At 41.0% G+C, this 24,080-nt stretch overlaps 1 protein-coding gene and 1 long non-coding RNA gene across 8 annotated transcripts; both read left to right on the top strand.

The window, feature by feature from the left end:
• Window positions 1–5,103: 5,103 nt before the first annotated feature.
• On the top strand, window positions 5,104–22,319 carry LOC113021313 (uncharacterized). 7 transcript variants are annotated; one of them, XR_013906045.1, is made up of 13 exons: window positions 5,125–5,219; window positions 5,345–5,434; window positions 5,523–5,642; window positions 17,645–18,176; window positions 18,324–18,557; window positions 18,669–19,093; window positions 20,260–20,375; window positions 20,444–20,648; window positions 20,731–20,796; window positions 20,947–21,035; window positions 21,142–21,442; window positions 21,528–21,598; window positions 22,117–22,319. It is a non-coding gene; the product is annotated as an uncharacterized LOC113021313 (long non-coding RNA). The 7 variants fall into 7 exon arrangements; XR_013906043.1 differs by having other exon boundaries at window positions 20,947–21,442; XR_013906044.1 differs by having other exon boundaries at window positions 5,104–5,219; window positions 5,345–5,381; window positions 20,731–21,442.
• LOC145425370 (uncharacterized) lies at window positions 9,901–16,312 on the top strand. The gene is made up of 2 exons (XM_080298357.1): window positions 9,901–11,969; window positions 12,641–16,312. The coding sequence occupies exon 2, from the start codon at window positions 13,732–13,734 to the stop codon at window positions 16,222–16,224; it is 2,493 nt and encodes an 830-aa protein (XP_080154483.1). The 5' UTR covers window positions 9,901–11,969; window positions 12,641–13,731; the 3' UTR covers window positions 16,225–16,312.
• Window positions 22,320–24,080: the final 1,761 nt, after the last annotated feature.

The raw sequence follows: 24,080 nt of genomic DNA, 5'->3' as shown, positions 1-24,080 counted from the left end.
CAGAGCAAGGTTATTATTATTAACGAAAAAAATGAAACAACGAAAACTAGAAGTGAAAAAACATTTTCGTTAACGGAAATAAAATAAAAACAAAAACAGGAAAACTAACTAAAACTGTAATGAGTGTTCACAAAACTAACTAAAATTAACTGAATTTATAGCAAAATATGTTTAGTTTCATTGATGTGTGTGTGTCCTACAATAGTCAAGGGTGAAAATGAAGTTTAGTTTCCAGATTTTTTCTTGCTGTCTCATTATGCCAGCAGGTGGCAGTACGTTAGTCGAGTCGTCTGTGTTGCTGCTCCGTCCACGCGCAGAATCATGTCAGGAAAAGTCGGGAGAAAGCGCCAGAGTCCAATTTGGGATTACTTTGAATATGACTCTGTTTTGGATAAAGCTAATGTCTGGTAGTGGAAAGAGACAAATTATGAGGGACATTTATAAAGGGAAAAATCCCACAAACTTTAAAGTGCACTTGAAAAGCTCACACAAGAAGGCTAACCTAGCTTACCTTGAAAAGGTAAGGGAGCACACTCAACCCTCATCCCCAGAAAACAGAAGCTAACCTCATGCAAGGCAGCGTGATGCACCCCGAGACAACAGGACGGGGACATCTACATAACTGTGTGAGTCAATTGCCTTCAAAAAGATTATCAATTCACTTGAACCAAAATTACGAACACCTGGGGCGGCAAGAGTTAATAGTCTCAATACCCAAGGATAAGCAGAAGAGCATGACTGATATGATGAAACTGGGATTTTGTTGCACTTGATTATTGCAAACACAACTAAAACTATAACTGACACTAATCGAAACTAAACTGAAACTAAGGATTTTCAGAAAATAAAAACTAGACTAAACTAGCAAACAATTGGTAAAAACTAATTACAACTGATATAAAATTGAAAATCTGAAGTCGAAGCTAAATAAAAATAAAAACGAATGAAAATTGCAAAACTATTAAAACCCTGGTGCAGAGATTGGCAAATCTGACCAGAAAATGTTATAAAATGGATTGTCGGAACAGTCAGCGTTAAAGTCACCTTTGACAGTCCAGACTAAGATGTCCGACGCCATGTTGGACATCTTCAGGGCGGAAAAGGGTTGGTGTGACCAAGGTGTGGTTTGGCTTGTTGTATGTATATTTCAAGATCATATGGCTCTGGATGGACCAGTTACCAGGGCATGGAAGGAGGACAGACTCATTAAATGGGGAGAAGGAATTTCCTGGGATTGAAGATCCTCTGGGTGAGTGGTTGACTGAAAGCATGCATAAAATAAAAGCTATTTTTCGTTATTGATTGGTAATACATTGATAATTGGCCACATTTACAACTGTATTGACTTGTTGTGGACGCAGTCTACTTCATGTTTAAGCACTCTAATTAACAGATTGAACATAGAGACATTAAAGGAAGAGTATGCAGCGCCACCCTGTCAGATGCCAGTCACGGTGGGGCTCAGTGATGAATCAGGTGAGCCGGATTCATGGCTGAAAATTCTCCTGGGCTGCTCGCATGGAAATTAACAAAATCAACATGAACATTGCGGATCCCCATCACGGCGCCAGCTGCACGCCCAAGGCTGGAGCTGAACAATCACTCCCTGATAACGACTGTGTTACGGCTATTCTTCCCATCCCATGCAAGGACACCTGGATTGGCTGGAGGACTGTTTACTTAGCCTGATAGGCCGAAGGACACTGTCTCAGCTGAACTATGGACACGCACACACATACACTTACACTGATAGGCACTCACTCATCCCCCCTCCCTTTCCAACACCTTCGATGCTTGTTTCCTGTGAGGGAACACGGCGGGTCTGTGTGCCGCGCTGGAATGGTAGCGCTGTGCAGGGCGGCTGCTGTGTTCGCTTCGGATTACTCCTCACCCCCCACCCACCCCTGTGGCTTGTCATGTCTTCACAATGTTGTGCTGTGGTCATTTATGTGCTTTTTTGTGCAGAGGAGTTTTTCTGTTTCCTGTTCTGATGCTGTCCTACCATGGAAGCACAGCATGAGTAGGGGTCTCTTTTTTTCCTCTTGTACTTTCCCCATTGTAGTGTACATTTCAATGTTTTTTTTCTCTGATTCTACCAATCTCCGACCTGTATCCCCATGTAATGTTTGTGCTATATGTGTAAGGTCGGGGGGGTGGGGTCCCATTTCACTGCAGGGCAACCTGCATGTGACGAATAAAGCTTTGATTGAATCAAGACAAAGATTCCCCTGCTGTGGTCAGTGAGGGAAAAGCAGGGGGAAATAAAATTTAAAAGAGGCATTTATAAACGTTTATGTGTCAAGTTTATAAACAGGATAAAAGGGGTGTTTTACTGTTATTTCAGCATCAGCATTATTGTTACATCAGAATCATATAACAAGCATTGCATTGATCATTTATTGAAGCTTTTGACATTATACTAACATTTGTGTTCCAGTGATTGTTATAACCTCAGGTTAATCTTCTATTTACGGGTGTCAGGATAATCATATGATCTTTCATTGCAGGTGTAACCATGATCATTTTTATACATATTGCAGTTTGTTGCTCATTATAGAGTTGTGCTCAAGTTAATAAGGGTTAAAAGCTACAGTCAACGCGATGTTTGGCTGATCTATGGACTGGAGTGACTTCGAGCATAGAAGGCCGCACGCACTTACATGACACTGATATCATGCTTTTCTTTGTGATCTTTTATTCAGTTATATCTTTTGCTGAGTTTTAAGTAGTGGCAGTTAATTAAACGACATTCATTTAATATTTCATACTTGATTCAGAGCATTACACACAGATCAACTTAACAATCTGGAAAACCTTGTAGCTGCATTGTTGTGTCTCCATAAGGGACAGTTGGCTCCAGGAGATAGGTGGGAGTCAGTGCCTGTCCTCGAGGAGGAGAGAATCTTCCTTTGCTGTCTCAGAAGTAGTCAACAGGTCCATATTGAAGTGAAGTTCGTATTATTACAGGTTTTGTTTCTTGGCAATTCTGCGGATGCAGGCTCTGAGCGGAGCCGGGAGTTGAACAGATCTAACATGACAATTAAATTGATTTCATTCCCTAACACAGGATGACAGGACTGGAGCAACGACACTGGATAGGAGAAGGTCTCATACTTTCTAAGATATGAGGTCACTAACCTTTTCTTTTAATTTTCTAGCTCCATTGATTTGACACATGGGAATGTGTCAAAAAAGGGGGGGAAGTTGAGTTTTAACATCAAACAAGGGTTATATGAACATTTTTATGACTTCATTTGTGTTTTAATAACTTGGGTATGGTGAAGCTTAAGCTAATAGTGACCCAAGAGGTTTCCGGACTTTTTTAGAGATCCAGTGAGAAGCATAAATCATTATTTCCATGTTTAAGCATTAATCATTGAAATGAACTGAATAGCGTTTAGAAGATAAAATGCCTGTGTTCATGAGAAGCTGAGTACCACACTGGAGTGGAAACCGTGGGACAGTAGGCGGAAGCAAACACATGATTTTTGGGGGGCAAATGTTAGGATTAAAAATGGCTAATTTGTTTTTGATGTCTTTTGTTAAAATGAGTGGTTTTAATAATTTTCAGACACACTTTGCAAATGTGCTTATAATGAGTTGGCACTTGGTCTTTTGAAGGTCATAAGCTTTGTTCGGCGTGATGGTCCGGACTGGGATATTGCAGGAAATGCCTTGAGTGCAGAGGGCTAAATGCAAACACGCTTACACACACATAGGAGATGATTAGAATAAGTCCCTGGGACATTCTGAATATTCTAAACCAATTCTGAATCACCACAAGGTCAGTAGATAACAACATTAGATTATTAGAGCTAGGAAGAGAGGTGTTTTGGTTTTCTGTCTCTTACAGAGAAACGAACGGACACCAGACGAGGTCACAGATATACGAGGATCCTTCGCAGCAGAGACAGACGCAGTGACTGCCGAGACACCAACTGGGTTCAAGTGTCATGGCATTTGGGCTCCGATTAGTCACCTCAAAAGGATGGATCCCATAAACACAGCAATAACCATGAAGGGGTTGGCGGAAATCCAGGAACACCAGATCAACGAGGTTCGAGAGGCTCTTGGGCAAAAGGGGGACACGTTCCTGTTCCTTTTTCTGGGGGATACATAGGAAACACAGAACCCGAGGATACACAGATCGTTGTTTGAAATCGGGGCAGAATAATCCCTTGATCTGTGCAACGACTTAAGGGTTGTCTAACCCCTGAGGTTGAAGAAAGAAGAGCAGAGGATCATCCAACTGGAAGGCACTGGTAGCTGCAGCAATAAAATAAAGGCTAAAAGCTCCTTGGACAGAGGTTCTAGTCTGAGTACGTCTGAAGGGTATAAGGTAGCACCAAAATAAAGCTGTGGGAGAACTGGTGAGTGTCATCTGTACCTGCTATTGTTGTAATAATAGTTTTTCTTGCATCTGAACTGCGCAAACACAGAGGTCATCTCACATATGGTTCGCCCAACAGGGGGACAAAGGGCCTCAGGAGTGAGAAGAAATAAACTCAGCCACACTGGATTACAGGGTGTAGGTGAGCTCTTTATTCTAAAGAGCTCATCAGGGGGAGTGTGAGATTATAATATTATTTTATGCCGTGTTAGACCCCTAATTAAAGATTGTGAATTATTATGTAGTCTTAGTTTGCATTATTCTCCTGAATTAGAAGAAGGTGGTAACTATTGCATTTGTTAAACTGATTTGCATTACATTAGACTGCTGATTTATTGTGAATGAATGATATTGTTTTATGATGCATTATACTGCTGAGTTATAAGAAATACTGTTCGCAGAAAGTCATCGCCTTATTTGTCTGATTAGAAGAGAACAGAATATACTGGAGTTTTCTGCCCCATCTCAGCAGGAGCAGATAAACGGGGAGCCAAGGTCGTAGCTTAGGCGCTGTGTGAGAGAAAGCATGTGAATGTTTAAGCTTTTATGATAAGGTGGGGGCCACTAGAGGCTATAAGAGTTTGATCAATGCTCCACCATTTTGAGATCTGAGGCTGTCTGCGTACAGTGTCCATCTCCCACGCGTGTGATCATTAAAATCATTGTTTGACTCAACCCGGCAGGTGTTCTGGGAATTTCTCCTACCCCGTAAACCGTCCTACCCGTTGTTCCTGAGCATGTGCGCGCATGCGCACAACACAAAAAGGGAAGCTAAGCGCATCCGGCTGTGATTTCACGCTACTCCATTGTCATATTTGCAGGAGAATAGGTAAGTAGTAAGTATTAGTACTTTTTATTGACGTTGATACTTGATTTTTTAAGCCTTTGTGATTGTTTGTCAATATTAAAGTGAAGTCACTATCTGCTTTCTACACAAAACTGTCGAATTTGCAGATTCAGTGAAGTCTGCTGTCAAGTTACTGGACACGTGGTATTTGCACAACACTTTTGAGTCCGCAGCTTCAGTGTTTTAAGGCTGTTTCGGTAATGTCGTTATTTAATAAGTTAAATTATTTGCATTGTCAACTGCACATATTGAAGCTCATAAGAAAATGTTTACTGACATTGGTAGATATGGAGAAGAAGTGGGAAGAGATTTACGCGTTCATTTCTGCGGGCTCCTACCCTTCAGGATATGACAAGGCTCAGAGGCAAAACCTCAGAAGATATGCCTCAAAATTCAAACAAAAGGGTCAGTAATTTATTGTTAATACTAACAACTCATATATGTGGTTAAATTAATTTCTAAATATATATTGTTTTACTGATTAAGATGGCGCCGGTGAGGTCGGCTGCCGTCACGACTGCTCCGACCACTTTTTCTTTGTCTTTGTTTTTTAAGTTAGTTTTCAGCGTTTCTAAATCGGCAAAATCATCACTGTTGGAGCTATTTGTTCTTTATTTTTGTTTTTGTTCTTATTTTTGAAATTAGTTAAAGTTTGTTGTTAGTTTACTTATATTTTGGGGTTTATTTGTCGGTTAATATTTTGTTTTAAATGATTTGTTTTGTTTGTTGTTATTTTGTTAAATTAGTCAGTAAGAGCTGTAGGGCCATTTTGTTTCTATAAATAAAGAGACTGGTATAGGACCAGCATGCATTGGGGTGGGCCTATGGTTTTTTTTTACCAGAACAGGAGAAGCAGTAGGAAGGATCTTGTTATTGCTTGCCAAATGGATAAATAAACCAAAACCAAAACTCTCAACTAAAAGGTTTGGACAATGGACTTCTTTTGCCTGCGTACGAAATATTACCTCAGTGCAGCAGTGGCTTGTGGACTTTAAGTTGTGGGACGTTTGATCTTACAAAAGTAAAGGAATTGCCACTACACAAAGTAAAAAACCTTCCCGTGGACAAAGGAATAATCCTTCATTAATGGATATAAGGATTTCAAGGATCACCGTCAAACTCGAATAAAAGTTATTGGATCGTCTGGTGAGTAATCCAGACGGATTTGATGTTGAGGCCTGGATCAACATGTCACTCGTTCATCAAAGCTGGTGAGTGATAATATTGTTTAAGCCGTAAAGGAAAACGGTGAAGCTATTGGAGTTTAAAGACATAATTTCACTACAAAGACTGATGAACTGAGTTTTGACGTACTAAATTGGTGCATAATCGGATCGCTAATTGAAACATGCCAACGCCCTCTGTGGAAATGTTTGTCCGCTGCAAAAGGCAGGTAAATGGATGTCATGTTTGTACTTTAGGCTATGGACTCTCAGTGTGCTGTGCATCTTTATAAAGTTTGAAATAATCCAAGAGGACAATAAAAATGTCGGATATTAAGAGTAAACGAGAGGATGACACTGAGATGCAAGCAGAGAAAAGAAGCGTTAAATTTACGCCAAAAGGTTTGGATTTGTATATAAAGACATGCCAAGAAAAGCGCAGTTCAATGTGTAAGCAAGCATCTAAGTACATGGGGAAAATTTCTGCTTTAATGACCTCACATGAAAACGTTAAGGAAGTGTCTTCTGAATTTAGGACGTTTATTAAATGCTATCAAGATGCAAACGCTTTGCAAGAATCCTTTTTAAGTTTGCCACTGCCAGAAGATGAAGTGAAAAGGCAAGTTGCACATTTTCAGTCGAAGGTGACAGCATTCTCTGTTTTTATGGACAAAGTAAAGGTTTGGTTGCAGGAGGCGGGCGAGCCGTATACTGAACAAAACAATACTGTTCGCAATGATAAAGCTGTTGAAAGTTTGGATGAAATAAAACCTGAAGACAGTGTCTCTAATATCTCAAGTGTAAAACCACCTTCAAAAACCTTGTCACAGCAAAGTCGAATTTCATCAACATCTTCCGCATGCATTAAAGCTGCGGCTGACAAGGCAGCGCTCATGGAGCGACTCGCTGCATTAAAGAAAAAACATTCTATCGAAGCGCAAGAGGAAAAACTGAGAAAAGAAAAAGAGAAACTGAGAAAAGAAAAGGAGACATTATCCTTGGAAACAGAGCTGGCAGCCATTAATGCAAAGCTTCGTGTCTTAAAAATAAATTCAGTTTGTAGCTCTGAGCATTCTGATGGAATGAACTCTTATTTTGAAAGAGGGCACGTACAAGAAGCGCCTAGTTTAAATCCTTGTGCCGATACATTTGTTCCAACATCAAGAGATTACTCTGGTATAAATTCTGCATCTGAATCACAAGTAATCGTACCTAGACAAAGTCAAACCCAACATCAGGTTGATGATTCAGCTCAAGTGACGCAGCAAACACAGCCTCAGTCTCCTGCTTTGACTGGGAATTGCACGAAGGAGATTGTAAATATTATGCAAAAACAAAATGACATCACTACTTTGCTTGTAAAACAAAACTTATCTTCTGTCCTCCCCGCCAGAAACATCCCTGTGTTTGATGGAGACCCTTTACAGTACAGATCATTTATGAATGCCTTTGAAAATGGAGTGGAAGCTAAAACTGATAACTGGAGCGACTGTTTGCATTTTTTAGAGCAGTTCACTAGGGGGCAGCCTAGGGATTTGGTGCATAGTTGTCAGCACTTACCTCCTGAGCAGGGCTATTCCACAGCCAAAGATCTTCTTGAAGAACATTTTGGGAACGAAAATAAAATTGCCTCTGCATATATGGAGAGGATTGTGAGTTGGGTACCTATTAAAAGTGAGGATGTGAAAGGTCATTCTCTCTTTTTCGTCAAGGATGTTCGAATCTAACACAGCAAGTTGTTTATATGAAGGAGTTGGATTTGCCCTCAAATATGAGAATGGTTGTTATGAAACTTCCATACAAATTGAGGGAAAAATGGAGAGTTGTTGCCTATGAACTGCAGGAACAAAATGGTTACAGAGCAGTGTTCACTGATCTGGTTGCCTTTATAATAAAACAGGTAAAAGTAGCATCAGATCCAGTGTTTGGCAACATACAAGACTCACAATCTGGAAGCAGCTTTAAAGCTTCAAGTTCTACCAAGCAAAGGAGAAAAGGAAGTAGTTTTGCCACTAATGTCAGTACAGTGCCAGGAATCAAAACTCAATCAACTGGAAGCAGAACAACTTCCGCCGTTCTGCATAGTTGTTTGTTTTGTTCACACAGCAACCATTTACTAGAGAATTGTAAGCAGTTTAAAGCTAAAACGCATCAGGATAAGTTGACTTTTATCAAGGAAAGGGGAATTTGTTTTGGTTGTTTAAAAGTTGGTCACACAAGCAAAGACTGTAGGAGTCGTTTGGATTGCGACGTGTGTCACCAAAGGCACCCAGGGGTTCTTCATATAGAGCGAAAGGATCCAGGTGCGTCTTCGGAACAAACTCAACAGAGGACAAACTCTAATGTCAACTTTTCAACTGCAACCACTCAGACATGTGGGTATATTGGGGCTGGTCATGAAGTTGATGCAATTTTTTTCTACAGTTCCAGTTCAAGTTAAGAGCCAAAAGAGTAATAAAATTGTGCAAACTTATGCGTTTTTGGATTCTGGAAGTTCAGGTACATTCTGTACAGAAACTTTGGCAAAAAGGCTGAATGTAAAAGGTAAAAAGACCAATATCTTTTTGAGAACAATGAGTCAAGATAGGATTGTTAGTACACAAGTTCTGTCTGGTTTGGAAGTGTCTGGTTTGGAAGCAAATGATTTCATGCCATTGCCAGATGTTTTGACTCAAAAGACTATGCCAGTTTCTACAGTTAATATTCCCCAGCAAAGCGACATCGATCAGTGGCCTCATCTTAAACCTGTTAAACTTCACAACATTGATGCAGAGGTGGAGCTACTGATAGGCACTGATGCTTCCAATGTTTTGGAGCCATGGAAGGTGATAAACAGTGTGGGAGGTGGACCTTATGCTGTAAAAACAAAAGTTGGCTGGGTCATAAATGGTCCCCTGCGCACTGGAAGTAACAGTGGAAATAAAACCAACTGCACTGCTGTAACAGCCAATAGGATTTCTGTTGAGCGTCTTGAAGACATGTTGATTAAACAGTACAATCATGATTTTAATGAAAGATCATCAGAGGAGCAGACTGAAATGTCTAGAGAGGATCTGTGTTTCATGGATATTGTTAGTAGTTCAATAAAGTTTATTGGAAATCATTATCACATTGATTTGCCTTTCAGGAGAGAAGGTTCCAGTTTGCCAAATAACCTCTGTGTCGCGGAGCAGCGTCTCCAGAGTCTCAGATGGAGATTTGAAAAGGATACTCATTATAAGGACGAATACACTAAATGTGTAAACAACATGCTTGAACGAGGATATGCCGAGTTTGTGCCTGTAGATGAGTTGCACAAAGATGATGGAAAGGTGTGGTACATCCCTCATCATGGAGTGTATCATCCCACAAAGGGCAAATTAAGAGTTGTATTTGACTGTGGAACAACTTATAAAGGAGCATCATTGAACAGCCAGCTTCTACAGGGACCTGATCTCACAAACTCGCTGGTTGGGGTTCTGATCAGATTTAGACAAGAGCCTGTTGCATTAATGGCGGACATTGATTCCATGTTTCACCAAGTTCACGTCTCAGAAAAACATGTCAACTTTCTCCGTTTCCTGTGGTGGCAACATGGCAACACTTCAAGGTCTGCACAGGAATGCAGGATGAAAGTGCATTTGTTTGGAGCTGTATCTTCGCCAAGTTGTGCAAATTATGCTCTACAGAGAACTGCAGATGATAATGCACAACAGTTTCCAGCTGAAGTGGTTGATACAGTCAAAAGAAACTTTTATGTGGATGATTGTTTGAAATCTGTTGCTTCAGAAGAGGAGGCAGTGCACATGGTGAAGAGGCTGACAGATATCTGCGCTAAAGGAGGATTTAAGCTTTCAAAATGGATCAGCAACAGTCGCACAGTGCTCATGTCAATCCCAGAGGAAAGAAGAGCAAAGGAAATTAAGGATCTGGATTTGGACACAGATCAACTTCCAGTTGAGAGAGCACTGGGTTTACAGTGGTGCATAGCAACAGACAAGTTCCAGTTCAGAACCTCCCTGCAGGACCGTCCAACAACCAGAAGGGGAATTTTGTCTGTGGTCAGCTCACTGTATGATCCTTTGGGAATCTTGTCTCCCTTCAGTATGCCAGCTAAACTGTTGCTACAAGAGCTTTGCCGACAAAATTTGAAGTGGGATGAAGTTATTCCCCACTCTCTTTCCCAGCGGTGGCGTGATTGGCTGGAGGATCTCCAGCTGATTTCAAAGTTTAAAGTGGAACGTTGCATTAAACCAAATTGCTTTGGAAGACCAGATAGGGCACAACTTCATCATTTTTCTGATGCAAGTCAAGATGGGTATGGAACGGTGTCATATTTAAAGTTGGAAAAGAATAACGTCACGCATGTTGCTTTTATCCTGGGAAAGGCTAGAGTTGCTCCTCTCAAGCAAACTACAATTCCCAGGTTGGAATTGACGGCTGCAGTTCTTGCAGTTCGGGTGGACAGGCTTCTGCAAAAGGAGCTGCAAGTCAGGTTGGAAAAATCAGTTTTTTGGACTGATAGCACAACAGTACTGAAATACATCTCCAATGAAACCAGAAGATTCAATACTTTTGTTGCAAACAGAATTGCTGTTATTCGGGAAGCAACAGATGTGAATCAGTGGAGATACGTTTCTTCTAAGGAGAATCCTGCAGATGACGCATCCAGAGGTATGAGAGCTGGGGATCTCCTCAAATGTAGGAGATGGATAAAAGGGCCAGAATTTCTCTATGAGTCAGAAAAGGAATGGCCTAAACTGGATGTGGAGTACAGTGTAATTTCTGCAGATGACCCAGAGGTCAAAAGGGACCTGACAATGAATGCCATTGTGAGAGAATTACAAAATCCTACCAGCTATTTTATCCTCTACTTCTCGTCTTGGGCAAAACTTAAAATCTCTGTAGCCTGGCTTTTAAAGATGAAAGAGGTCTTGGTGTTGTTGGCACAGAAGAGGAAAGAGTTGCTTGCTGCAGGTTTGAATAAGAATGATCCGGAAGGTCAGAAAGAAGTGGAGATAAGAATGGAAAGATTTAAGACCACTTTGAAGAAAGGAAATCTCACTCCAGAAGACTTGGCAAAGGCAGAACAAGCTATTCTTCAATATGCACAACAACAGAAATTTACGACTGAAATGGCTTTAATCCGCAATGGCCTCAAAGGAGTCTCTAAGGGAAATTGTCTCTATAAACTTGATCCAGTGTTGGATGCAGGAATCCTCAGAGTGGGTGGCCGATTGAATAAAGCAGCCATGCCTATGGAATTAAAGCATCCTGTAATTTTGACAAAAGATATGCATGTGTCAACACTGATTTTACGCCATATCCATCAAAGGTTGGGACATGCAGGAAGAGCACACATGCTGTCAAAACTAAGACAAAATTACTGGATATTAAATGCAAATTCTGCTGCCAGGAAAATTATCTCTCGTTGTATCACGTGTAGACGCAACAGAGGAAAGTTTGTTGAACAAAAGATGGCGGATCTGCCTGAAGAGAGAGTCCTGCCAGACATAGCCCCATTCACAAATGTTGGAGTGGACTATTTTGGACCTATAAGTGTTAAAAGAGGACGAAGTCTCCTTAAAAGGTATGGAGTTCTTTTTACTTGTTTCACCAGTCGTGCAGTACATCTGGAGATTGCATGTACACTTGATACAGACTCTTGTATAAATGCTGTGAGGAGGTTCATCTGTAGACGAGGCCCAGTTTCGACCATCAGATCTGATAATGCTACAAATTTTGTTGGGGCGAATCGAGAGTTGAAAGAAAGTTTGACTGAGCTGGACCATGCCAAAATTCAAAAGGCTTTTGTTCAGGATGGCATGAAATGGAACTTCAACATCCCAGCAGCTTCTCACCAAGGCGATGTGTGGGAGCGTCTCATTCGTTCAGTAAAGAATATTTTAGCCTCAGTTCTTAAGGAGCAAGTTCTGGATGATGAAGGACTCCACACAGTCTTCTGTGAGGTTGAAGCTATAATGAACGACAGACCCATTACTAAAGTTTCAGATGACTCAAATGATCTTGAACCACTGACACCCAATCACTTGTTGTTGCTGAAAAATAAACCAGTTTTTCCACCAGGACTGTTTCATCCAAGTGATTTGCATGTCAGGAAAAGGTGGAAACAGGTACAGTACATGGCAGAGTTGTTCTGGAAGAGATGGCTTTCTGAGTACCTACCTTTGATGCAAGAAAGACAAAAATGGATGAGGACTAAAAGATGTCTTATACCTGGAGATGTTGTTTTAATTGCAGACGCTACAGCTCCAAGAGGATCATGGATGATGGCGAAAGTCTTAAATGTAAACCAGGATGCAAAAGGCTTGGTGCGTTCTGTGAGACTACAAACAAGGACCAGTGTTTTGGAAAGGCCAGTGACAAAACTTATTTTGCTACTGGAAGCCTCATCGTGAAGAAAATCCTCAATGAAAATTAAGGATTTGTTTAAGGGAATAGCTCCTCCTTTTGGGACTTTAAAGTAATTGTGATTGTATGCACAATTAGGGGCCGGAGTGTTGGAGCTATTTGTTCTTTATTTTTGTTTTTGTTCTTATTTTTGAAATTAGTTAAAGTTTGTTGTTAGTTTACTTATATTTTGGGGTTTATTTGTCGGTTAATATTTTGTTTTAAATGATTTGTTTTGTTTGTTGTTATTTTGTTAAATTAGTCAGTAAGAGCTGTAGGGCCATTTTGTTTCTATAAATAAAGAGACTGGTATAGGACCAGCATGCATTGGGGTGGGCCTATGGTTTTTTTTTACCAGAACAGGAGAAGCAGTAGGAAGGATCTTGTTATTGCTTGCCAAATGGATAAATAAACCAAAACCAAAACTCTCAACTAAAAGGTTTGGACAATGGACTTCTTTTGCCTGCGTACGAAATATTACCTCAGTGCAGCAGTGGCTTGTGGACTTTAAGTTGTGGGACGTTTGATCTTACAAAAGTAAAGGAATTGCCACTACAATCACCATTGGGTACATTAGGTATGACAGTGACACTCTTGTTTCTATTGGTATACAATGTACTCACAATTCGAAGTTTTTAACTCCGGATCCGAGCTGGCCGAGTGAGATCTCGAGGGAGAACAAAGGGAAGCGGCGGCGGCCTAGAGGGAAGCGAGCCGGCGTCAGGAACAGGCTGAGAGCTCGTGCACACCGCACACCTCTGCCTAGCATCCTGCTCGCCAACGTCCAGTCACTGGAGAACAAGCTTGACGACCTCAGGGCCAGGATAAAGTTCCAGAGAGACATTCGGGACTGCAATCTCCTCTGCTTCACCGAGACATGGCTGAACCCAGCGGTGCCGGACCACGCCATCCAGCCGGCCGAGTTCTTCTCGGTTCACCGCATGGACAGGACACGGGACTCGGGGAAGTCAAGGGGAGGCGGCGTGTGTTTAATGGTGAACAACAACTGTTGCAACAGTGCGAACGTTGTTCCTCTCACACGCTCCTGCACACCAAATCTGGAACTACTGTCCATCATGTGTCGTCCTTTTTATCTACCTCGGGAATTTACATCGGTCATTGTAAGTGCCGTTTATATTCCACCACAAGCGGACACGGTCACCGCCTTATGCGAGCTGCATGAGGCACTCACACAGCACCAGACACAACACCGGGACGCTGCGCTTATTGTGACGGGGGACTTTAATAGCGCCAACCTCAAACGCGCAGCGCCGAACTTTTATCAACACATCACCTGCCCCACCAGGGGTGAAAGGACACTGGACCACTGCTACACTACGGTCAAGGACGGCTACAAGGCACAATCCCGCCCCCCGTTTGGCAAATCTGATCACGCCGCCATCTTCATGCCAAAATACAAACAAAGGCTGAAACAGGAAGTTCCGGTTCAGAGGAAGGTCGCGCGCTGGACGGATCAATCGGTGGCCACGTTACAGGACGCACTCGATGACGCAGACTGGGGCATGTTCAGAAACAGCTCCGACGATGACGTCAACGTGTTTACGGAAGCGGTTGTGGGATTCATCGGGAAACTAGCGGATGATACCGTGGAGACAAAGACTATCACAACGTTTCCCAACCAGAAGCCGTGGGTGGATAAAACCATCCGCGATGCTCTGAGATCCCGCACCGCTGCCTACAACACGGGACTCATGACGGGGGACATGGACCCGTACAAAGCCGCGTCATATAACGTGCGGAGGGCGGTGAAAGAGGCGAAGCAGCGCTACGGGAGGAAACTAGAGTCACAACTCCAACAGAGTGACTCTAGGAGCCTGTGGCGGGGACTAAGGACAATAACGGACTATAAAGCACCAACAACCGGTATGACGAACGCGGCCGTGACTTTGGCAGACGAGCTGAACACTTTCTATGCTCGCTTCGAGGCTGCAGCTAAGGTCTCCAACAATGCTAGTGTTAGCGGCGCTAACGGCTGCAGACAGGAAGATACTGCCAGCACCGGAAACGTGCTCGTCATCTCCGAGCATGAAGTAAGGAGACCCTTCAAGAGAGTGAACACCAGGAAAGCAGCAGGACCAGACGGCATCCCAGGTCGTATCCTAAGAGACTGCGCACACCAGCTAGCTCCTGTGTTCACTGAGATATTCAACATCTCTTTATCTCAGTCGGTGATCCCCACATGCTTCAAAGAGTCCATCATTGTTCCTGTCCCGAAGAAACCCCACCCTGCTTCTCTCAATGACTATCGCCCTGTAGCCCTCACCTCAGTAGTGATGAAGTGCTTTGAACGCCTGGTCAGAGACTTCATCATTTCTTCACTACCAGACACACTGGACCCACTACAGTTCGCTTACCGTCCAAATCGTTCCACAGACGATGCCATCTCTCATCTCCTCCACACATCACTCACTCACTTGGACACTAGAAGGGGGAATTATGTTAAAATGCTCTTCATAGACTACAGCTCTGCATTTAACACCATAATTCCCTCCACACTCACCACCAAGCTGGAGCATCTGGGACTCAGCTCATCTATGTGTCAGTGGATCTCCAACTTCCTAACTGGCAGACCACAGGCAGTAAGGATGGGCGGACATGTCTCAGCCTCCACCACTCTCAGCACTGGAGCCCCCCAGGGGTGTGTTCTGAGCCCCCTGCTGTACTCTTTGTACACATATGACTGTGTGGCCACTACCAGCTCCACCACCATCATCAAGTTTGCTGACGACACCGTCGTGGTGGGCCTGATCTCTGATAACAACGAGACGGCCTACGTGAAGGAGATTAGGAATCTGGAGAACTGGTGCCAGAGGAACAACCTCCTTCTAAACGTCAGTAAGACAAAGGAGCTGATAGTGGACTTCAGCACTAAGCAGGAGAGGAACTACCAGACCCCCGTCATCAACGAGTGCCCAGTGGAGAGAGTGGACAGCTTCAAATACCTCGGAGTTCACATCACGCAGGACCTGTCATGGTCCTGTCACATCAACACCGTGGTGAAAAAGGCCCGACAGCGTCTCTACCACCTCAGACGCTTGAGAGACTTCCAACTGCCCTCCAAGGTGCTCAGGAACTTTTACTCGTGCACCATAGAGAGCATCCTGGCGGGAAACATCTTAACCTGGTTCGGGAACAGCACCATGCAGGACAGACGAGCTCTACAGAGGGTTGTGCGGTCAGCTGAGCGCACCGTCCGCTCCGAGCTCCCTGACCTGCACTCAATCTACAGCAGGCGGTGCTGGACCAAGGCCAGGAAGATCGTGAAGGACCTCAGCCATCCCAACAACAGACTGTTCTCTCTGTTGAGGTCAGGAAAGCGATTCCGCTCCCTGAAGACCAACACAGAGAGACTGAGGAGGAGCTTCTTCCCGCAGGCGATACGGTCTCTCAATCACACCACCACACAGTACTGACCCACACATATGGTTCTTACACACACACTGGACATTCTGGACATTGTTTTTGCACAACACTGGTCACTATATTCTTCATTTCCAGTTAACCCTTTACAGCCGATCGGAGCGGGCACGCTCTGTTTTGCGTAACTATTTTTAAATCCCGGTAGCTCTGCAACCAAGTAAGCTAGCGCAATAATTTTTTTTGCATATGAAACCAGAGGAGTTGTACTTACATCTGATGCCATCAGCTTGTCCTAGGTCACAGTTTCCTTCCACATATAGCTTTGCAAAAACTGCATAAAAATCACTTGCAGCAACAAAAACATGATATTCCAGAAACACGCTTCGCCGATCCATCAGCTGTTTGTAACACTTCCTACGTCCATCAGCGCGAACTATCACATGACCGCATGACCTGCCCGAAACCGGAAGTGACGTCATTTTGCGGAAATGTAGTTTTTTACGATCGGGGCCTTATGAGCTTGTGTTTTACTTGTTATGTGTTTTAAAAAGTTATGTTTGACTTTATGACTTTCTGTGTCGTTTCTGGGATGCTTAAGACTCATATTGCACTGCTGGAAATAGTTTATTTTGATGCATATGCTGTTATTTTGCAAATTTGCACTATAATATTTATTTTCGTTTTTCCTGCAGTATATAAAAATTGGTGTATTTCAAAAATAAAACTATGAAGACACTCAAAATAAATTTCCTGTGGTGGGAAACTAGTTTGTGTAACTTTTTTGTATTTACAGTTTTGAGGGATAAGCCTCTTAAATTTCTCTAACTAGAAATATATGTTAAAAAAACAAAAACGATTTTCAATTTTTTTGTAGTTTATTGCACTTTTTTGCAATTTATGTAATTACTATGCACCTAATGCAGACATATTATTAAAGTTTGGGCTATAATGGTTGTATTGATGTATAGCAACTTGAAATGCTCCCAAAAATGGCTCCACAGCATGTAAAAATATAATATAAGCTCTGGCGAACTTGGTTCTATGGTAGGTCTTAAAGGGTTAATACTTGTACAGCTGCTGTTATTGTGTATATATTTATTTATATTTAGATTTCTTCATACATTCTTATATAGTTCTATATTGTGTATTGTGTATTTTGTTGTACAGTTATTTTATTTTCAACTTTAATTTATATATTTTATCTTATTCTTCCCAGTTAAATTTACCCTTCATTCTAATTTGTGTTGTACAGTTATTTCATTTTTAACCTTAATTTATATTTTATTCCTTCCTAGTTAAATTTACCCTTTTTAATTTTTCATATTTATTTCCTATCTTATTCATAGCCTTTTCCTTTTTTGTTTTCTTTAGGTCACGAGCAGTTGTCCAAGCATTTCACTACATATCGTACTGTGTATGACTGTGTACGTGAGAAATAAAATTTGAATTTGAATTTGAATTTGAAATTTGCAGGTGGAGAACTCTTTGTTGGAACCAGAAGAGTAGTAAAAACCATGGATGATGCCAGGAAGATATTTCATGAGTTTCATTCATCTCCAATTGGAGGACACACTGGCACACACAAAACGCTAAATGCAGTGTGTTCCAGATTTTACTGGTTTGGTATGACAGTTGACATTAAAACATGGGTATGTATTAACTGTTTGTACTGTTGTTAAATAGTGTTTAAAATAAGCAAATTTTTTGATATCAGTTAAAAGAGAAACTGTACACTTGCAAAATATAAATAAATATGGTCAATTAGTGATATTGTAGTGAACCTGTAGGCCTGGCAGAGATTTGAAGACGCGCACACAAACTATTGTTGCTAAATAGTTTGTTCATTAGAGAATATGTCATTAAGTGTTTTTGTTTTTTCCAAATGAGAATGTTGAACATTTACGTGAACTCCATAAATATTTTTACCTTAAAGATTCTGGAATGTGACCAGTGTCAAAAAGTTGGGAAACCACTAACTGCTGTGCAACCGTTGCAGTGTATTCAGGTAAATATTATGCCCCGTTTACCCATCAAACTATGCTTGTAGCTCATATTCATAAAGGCAGGAGGGTTTGCCAACTAATTTTAACCATCAATGTTAATGTGTACATTATACAAATTGTTATTCAAATTATTAATTTGTCCTTGATAGGTGTCTGAAGTGTGGGAACTTATTGGTATAGATCTTACTGGACCTCTTCCTAAAACTTCAAGCGGCTTCCAGTATATACTTACTGCAACTGACTACTTTTCAAAATGGGTTGAAGCTTTCCCATTAAAAACGAAATCTGCATCTGAGGTAGCCCAGCACTTGTGCTCCATTATATATAGACATGGCTGCCCCAAAAGGATTTTGTCAGACCAAGGCAGAGAGTTTGTGAATGAAGTAAGTGTTAAATAATTTTCAGTTACATTTGTTAACTTTACTTCACTGGGGTCAAAGATTTTTTCTTGTGTGCTTGTATAAGAAGTATAACCTTGTCCTTATCTGTTGAAGCTCAACTCTGATCTTTGCAAGTTATTGCAAATTGAAAGAAGTGTCACAGCACCATACCATCCACAGACCAATGGTCTAGATGAAAAGACCAATGACAACATAAAAAGGCATGCCTAATTTTTATCTATCAGTTTTTAATAACATTACTTATGTTATTCAAACTTAATTGTTACTTAATAATTTATTAATTTCTTTACTTCTAATTAAACTTTCTGTCTTACTTACTGTGTTTACATATTTCTATGCCTGCATTTAGAGCCCTCCGAAAACTGGTGAATGACCAGCAGAATAACTGGGATCTGTATCTAGAGCCCACCCTGTTTTCACTTCGGTCAAAAGTACATACCACAACAAAATACACACCTTTTTTTCTGATGTATGGAAGAGAGGCAGTATTTCCATCAGAAGTGCCTGCTCAAGTGCCGGTGAGTGTTTGTCAAATTCTTTCTATGTTAGAACTAAGAATTGAAACCATTTAAGAAAAAAACCCAGTAATGTCTTTATGAATATGATATCATCTTGTTTTAATTGCTAATATCTACAAAATTTTAGATTTCCAACATCATTGGTAAATGGTCTGTATTTATATAGCGCTTTACTAGTCCCTAAGGACCCCAAAGCGCTTTACATATCCAGTCATCCACCCATTCACACACACATTCACACACTGGTGATGGCAAGCTACATTGTAGCCACAGCCACCCTGGGACGCACTGACAGATCTGCCAGACGACAAAAGGTACAGTGACTATGTACAGTCTGAAAGTGAAGCACAACATGCAGTTAAAGAAACTGCACAAGAAAACATTGCGAAGTCACAAGACAAGCAAAAGGTTGCATACGCCAAGCGGGCCCTGAAAAAGTACAAAAATGTTGTGTACAATGTAGGGGATCAAATTCTGCTTCTAAATATGAGGAAACGTGGGCGAAAAGGAGGAAGACTTGAACCGGATTTTTCAGGTCCCTACACAATTGATGACTTCAGTGGAAAATGTGTTAGACTGAAAAACGCTGAGGGAAATACTTTAAAAAGTCTATACAGTATTGACCACATTAAACCCTATAGAAGAAGCCACCCTGTCCAAGTCTCAACTCCAACTGAATCTGTTGAGAGTAGCCCATCTTCTGAGATGTGGCCTTGCAGTCCTCAGCATCAACATGAAGCGCTGCAAAATAACAGATCCTCTGTCATTCAGTTTGCACCAAAAATAGCTCAGGTAAAATCAGTCCAAGCACCAGAAGAGCTTGTACCAGTGACCCCCCAGAAACCCAGCACGCAAGAAAAAGGTGGCATAGCTAAAAATCTCATTCTGACCGGTTGGTCAATTGTTGCCTGTTTGGCTAGTCAAATGGATAGAATGTTTTATTTTTTTCTCCCCTCTTGCTAATTTTGACCTGTTGGTCCAATTTTGGCTAATTTCTGATTTACATAAAGCTACTCCCCTCTGGCATGTTTATGTTGTTGGCCCGTTGGCCCTTGTCTGCTTGTGGCCCGTTGGCCCTTGTCTGCTTGTCGCCCGTTGGCCATTGACCGTGATTTTCAAATGGCAACTGTTATTACTAAAGAAACTTATCATATTTTGTTTTTTAGTGAAGTGGCTTTGGGCTGCAAAAGACACCGGGCGTGTGGAGGCAGTCGTTGGGCCATACAAATTGTATGACTCTTCTTTTCGCACACTGGAGGACAGTGGGTGGCTTTCTGATGAGGTAAGTGAAATAATCATTTTTGGTCCTAGTGGTGGTCTGTAAAAATAATCTTCTTTTAATCCAAACAGGTCATTGATGCATACCTGCACTGCCTCATTAGGAAACAAAAGGCAAGTAAGAACGTATGCCGGTTATTTCACAAAGGTATTTTATACAATTTTGTAATCTTTTTAAAAAAAAAATAAATCTTGCATTTTTCAGAAACCCGTGTATCAGTTGTCTTGCGTTGTTGCAACCTCTCTGTTTTCTGGGAAGTTTAAATGTGTCAGCAAGGTAATGTAGAGGTTATATTGGTTATATAGTGTATGTTATGTAAATAAATCTAAACCTTTATAAACGTAAAAATATTCCACAGATGTTGTTTCCGGCTGAGGACATTTGGTTGTGCCTACTGAACTCTGGTGCACACTGGATCCTTGTGGTACATGTTCACACCTCATGTGTTTTTTCTCTTTTTTGTTTTACTGTTCTTTTTAGCAGCATATTCTTATTTTGAAAATGCTTACAATTGATTATGTTTACTTAAGTGAGTGTAATACGCATATTCTACTAAATACAATTTTAATTTTAGGTTGTCAAAATCTCCTCACAATCTATACTGCTGTTAGACCCTCTTGGAAATGAAGGTTGTTATGAAAGGAAAGTTATGCGTAACTGGAGGTATTCATCATTCATTAATTATCTGTTTTAGGTTGTGGGGTTTTTTTTCTTTTTATTTAGAGCAAAATGCTGGCTAAATTTTAAAAACTTGTTTTGTTTTTATTAGGAATTTTCTGAAGATGAAAGGAAAGGAAGAGTCCTGAGTGGATTGGAAAATGGAGACTCTGCCACACAACAAGCACATGGACTCCAGCAGTTGTGGAGTTTTAGTGTTGAAGGTATTTAATAACCAATTGTATTTAATGTATTTAACTAGAATTAAGTTAATCAATTGCAATTACTGTAGCATATTTTACAGTTTGCTGAACACTACCTTCTGAGTGGAGAGGTTACTAGGGTGCTGACCACTCCAGAAGCCATTGGGCTGCACCGCACTGAAATTGCTTGCGGACTGCTAGAACAACAAAGTAAGTTGAGTCATGTGCTTTTGTATTGCAATAGCACTTTCAGTTTTGTTTAAAACTGTTAGGTTGAATGTCAGTGTGTTTCTAGGTAATGCTGATGACTACTGTGTGGTTTGTTCCATGCTGGAAGCCGATCCTGAGTCCAGTATGATTGAAATGGTAAAACAAATAAACCACAAATGCAATATACAGTGGCTTGCAATAGTATTCGGCCCCCTTGAACTTTTCCACATTTTGTCACATTACAGCCACAAACACAAATCAATTTTAATTGGAATTCCACGTGAAAGACCAATACAAAGTGGTGTACACGTGAGAAGTGGAACAACAATCATACATGATTCCAAACAATTTTTACAAATGAATAACTGAAAAGTGGGGTGTGTGTAATTATTCAGCCCCCTGAGTCAATATTTTGTAGAACCACCTTTATCTGCAATTACAGCTGCCAGTCTTTTAGGGTATGTCTCTACCAGCTAGAGACTGGTAGAGACATTGGTCTTTCACGTGGAATTCCAATAAAATTGATTCATGTTTGTGAATGCAATCTGACAAAATGTGGAAAAGTTCACAGGGGCCGAATACTTTTGCAAGCCACTGTAGTAATAATTTTCTCATCAAATTCATAATGTTGGTTAACACACTTACACCCCCCCCCCCCCCTTCTCCCTCTTCAGGTGCAGTGCGAGTTTTGTTCCAGATGGGTACATTTTGGATGTGCTCAATATGACAGCAGCCTGGTCAAGTACCTGTGCGACAAATGTGCATAATTTGTACACTGTTTCTTTTTCAGTTCTTTCTCCCTGTGTTCTGTTGGATCTATAAATGTCAAATATATGTATCTGTAAATATATTCAGTAAATATATACTGTAACTATAATGGAGTGAGTTCATTGTCATAGTTTAAATAGTCAGGTGTTCCAATCACTTCAGTGGTGACAGCTGTATAACTTAAGCACCTTGGCATGCAGACTGCTTCTACAAACAAGTGCCAAACCATGCTACTGTTGTTATTATAAACTAGAAGCATAATTCTGATGGGAAGAATTACGTGCCAAAACATGCTACCTTTGTTAATAAGAGCAAGAAGCATAATTCTGACGGGAAGAATTACGTGCCAAAACATGCTACCTTTGTTAATAAGAGCAAGAAGCATAATTCTGACAGGAAGAATTGCGTGCCAAAACATGCTACCTTTGTTAATAAGAGCAAGAAGCATAATTCTGACGGGAAGAATTACGTGCCAAAACATGCTACCTTTGTTAATAAGAGCAAGAAGCATAATTCTGACAGGAAGAATTGCGTGCCAAAACATGCTACCTTTGTGAATGTGACCTACAAGCACACTTTAATGGGTAAAAAGAAGTGTCAAACCGAACTGCCTTTATGAATATCAGCTACAAACATACTCTGATGGGCAAAGTTAAGTGGCAAACAGTCATATCTACTTAAATTTGTGCTGGAATTATTGTTTGGCAGCAGAAATGTGCATAAATTACATACAGTAGGACATTTTGCCAAAGTAGGGCAGTTTGTCATATGGCAGCGTAAAATTATCCTACTGGTAGGACGGTTTGCCAAAGTAGGATGGTTTGTCAGAACACCGGCCCAGTGTTGTTCTTTTGGTTTTTCCTCTTGTATCCATCCCCAATATTTGAATCCGTAACACATGTTAACTCTGCTTGCTTGTTGAGATGCAGATTATGCTGTAGGTAAGGCACCACAACCTTGAGAAATAACATGAATCAATTATTTAAAAATGATACTGTTTTGTAGTTTCAGACAAGCTCTAGCAACACTGGATTTTGTTAACGCCCTGGAACAGCATCCTTCACTCTTCTTCTCATCCATGTGCTACACCAAGACCAGGCTGACAGCTGATGTTCTAGAAAACATCTTCCATCCACCTGGCAGCACCAGGCGTCAGTCGAGAGTACTAAGCCACTGGCAAGACTACCTGCTTTCCGTAGAAAGTATTAAATTTGGTTGAAACTGTAGTAATGTGTATATTTATGTCAGCATAGTGTAATGGGACTTTTTTTCAGTTTATTCTCATTAGAAATAACTTTTTTTTCCTCCTTTTCCATCCTCAGAAAAAAGTGGAAATCTGTCCATATGTTTGCAACTGGACTGAGGGAAATTCCTCCAGCAGCAATTCTTATGCAAGGGGCTCCAGGTCTCAGATTTGACTTTTAATCTTTAATGATGCCATCACCTAACAATTCCTAAAAATTACTTTAATTACAAATTAAAATATTTTTGTTGTATTTATTGTGTTTACAGTGGTCCCTCATTTATTGCAGGAGTTACATTCTAAAAAATAACCCGCGATAAGTGAAATCTGCAAAGTAGCTAGCTATATTTTTTACAATTATTATAGATGTTCTAAGGCTGTAAAACCCCATAGACGTGGATGGGGTAGCGCATGTGCATGCGGTTTGTCTTTTCTGGTCAGGGAGTGGAGAATCACACTGCAAAGAGAGCTATAGGATGCTTCCTCCCACTGTTCACTGAATCGCCCATCCACAAGTTTTGCAGTGCTGGCTCAATCGTCAGCTGCCACACCACTAAGATTAGTATAATACTCTAAGACAGTAACAGACAACAGTTTGATAAAATGCTATGTAAAAAAAAAGAAACC

This window comes from Astatotilapia calliptera, chromosome 3 (genome assembly GCF_964374335.1).
Source record: "Astatotilapia calliptera chromosome 3, fAstCal68.1, whole genome shotgun sequence".
In the NCBI taxonomy this organism is placed as follows: Eukaryota; Metazoa; Chordata; class Actinopteri; order Cichliformes; family Cichlidae; genus Astatotilapia; species Astatotilapia calliptera.
This window is presented reverse-complemented; position numbering and strand designations above follow the sequence as displayed.

What these genes read in the sequence shown, in the direction of transcription:
- LOC145425370 (XM_080298357.1), top strand. Translation starts at nt 13,732, where the DNA reads ATGGACAGGACACGGGACTCGGGGAAGTCAAGGGGAGGCGGCGTGTGT.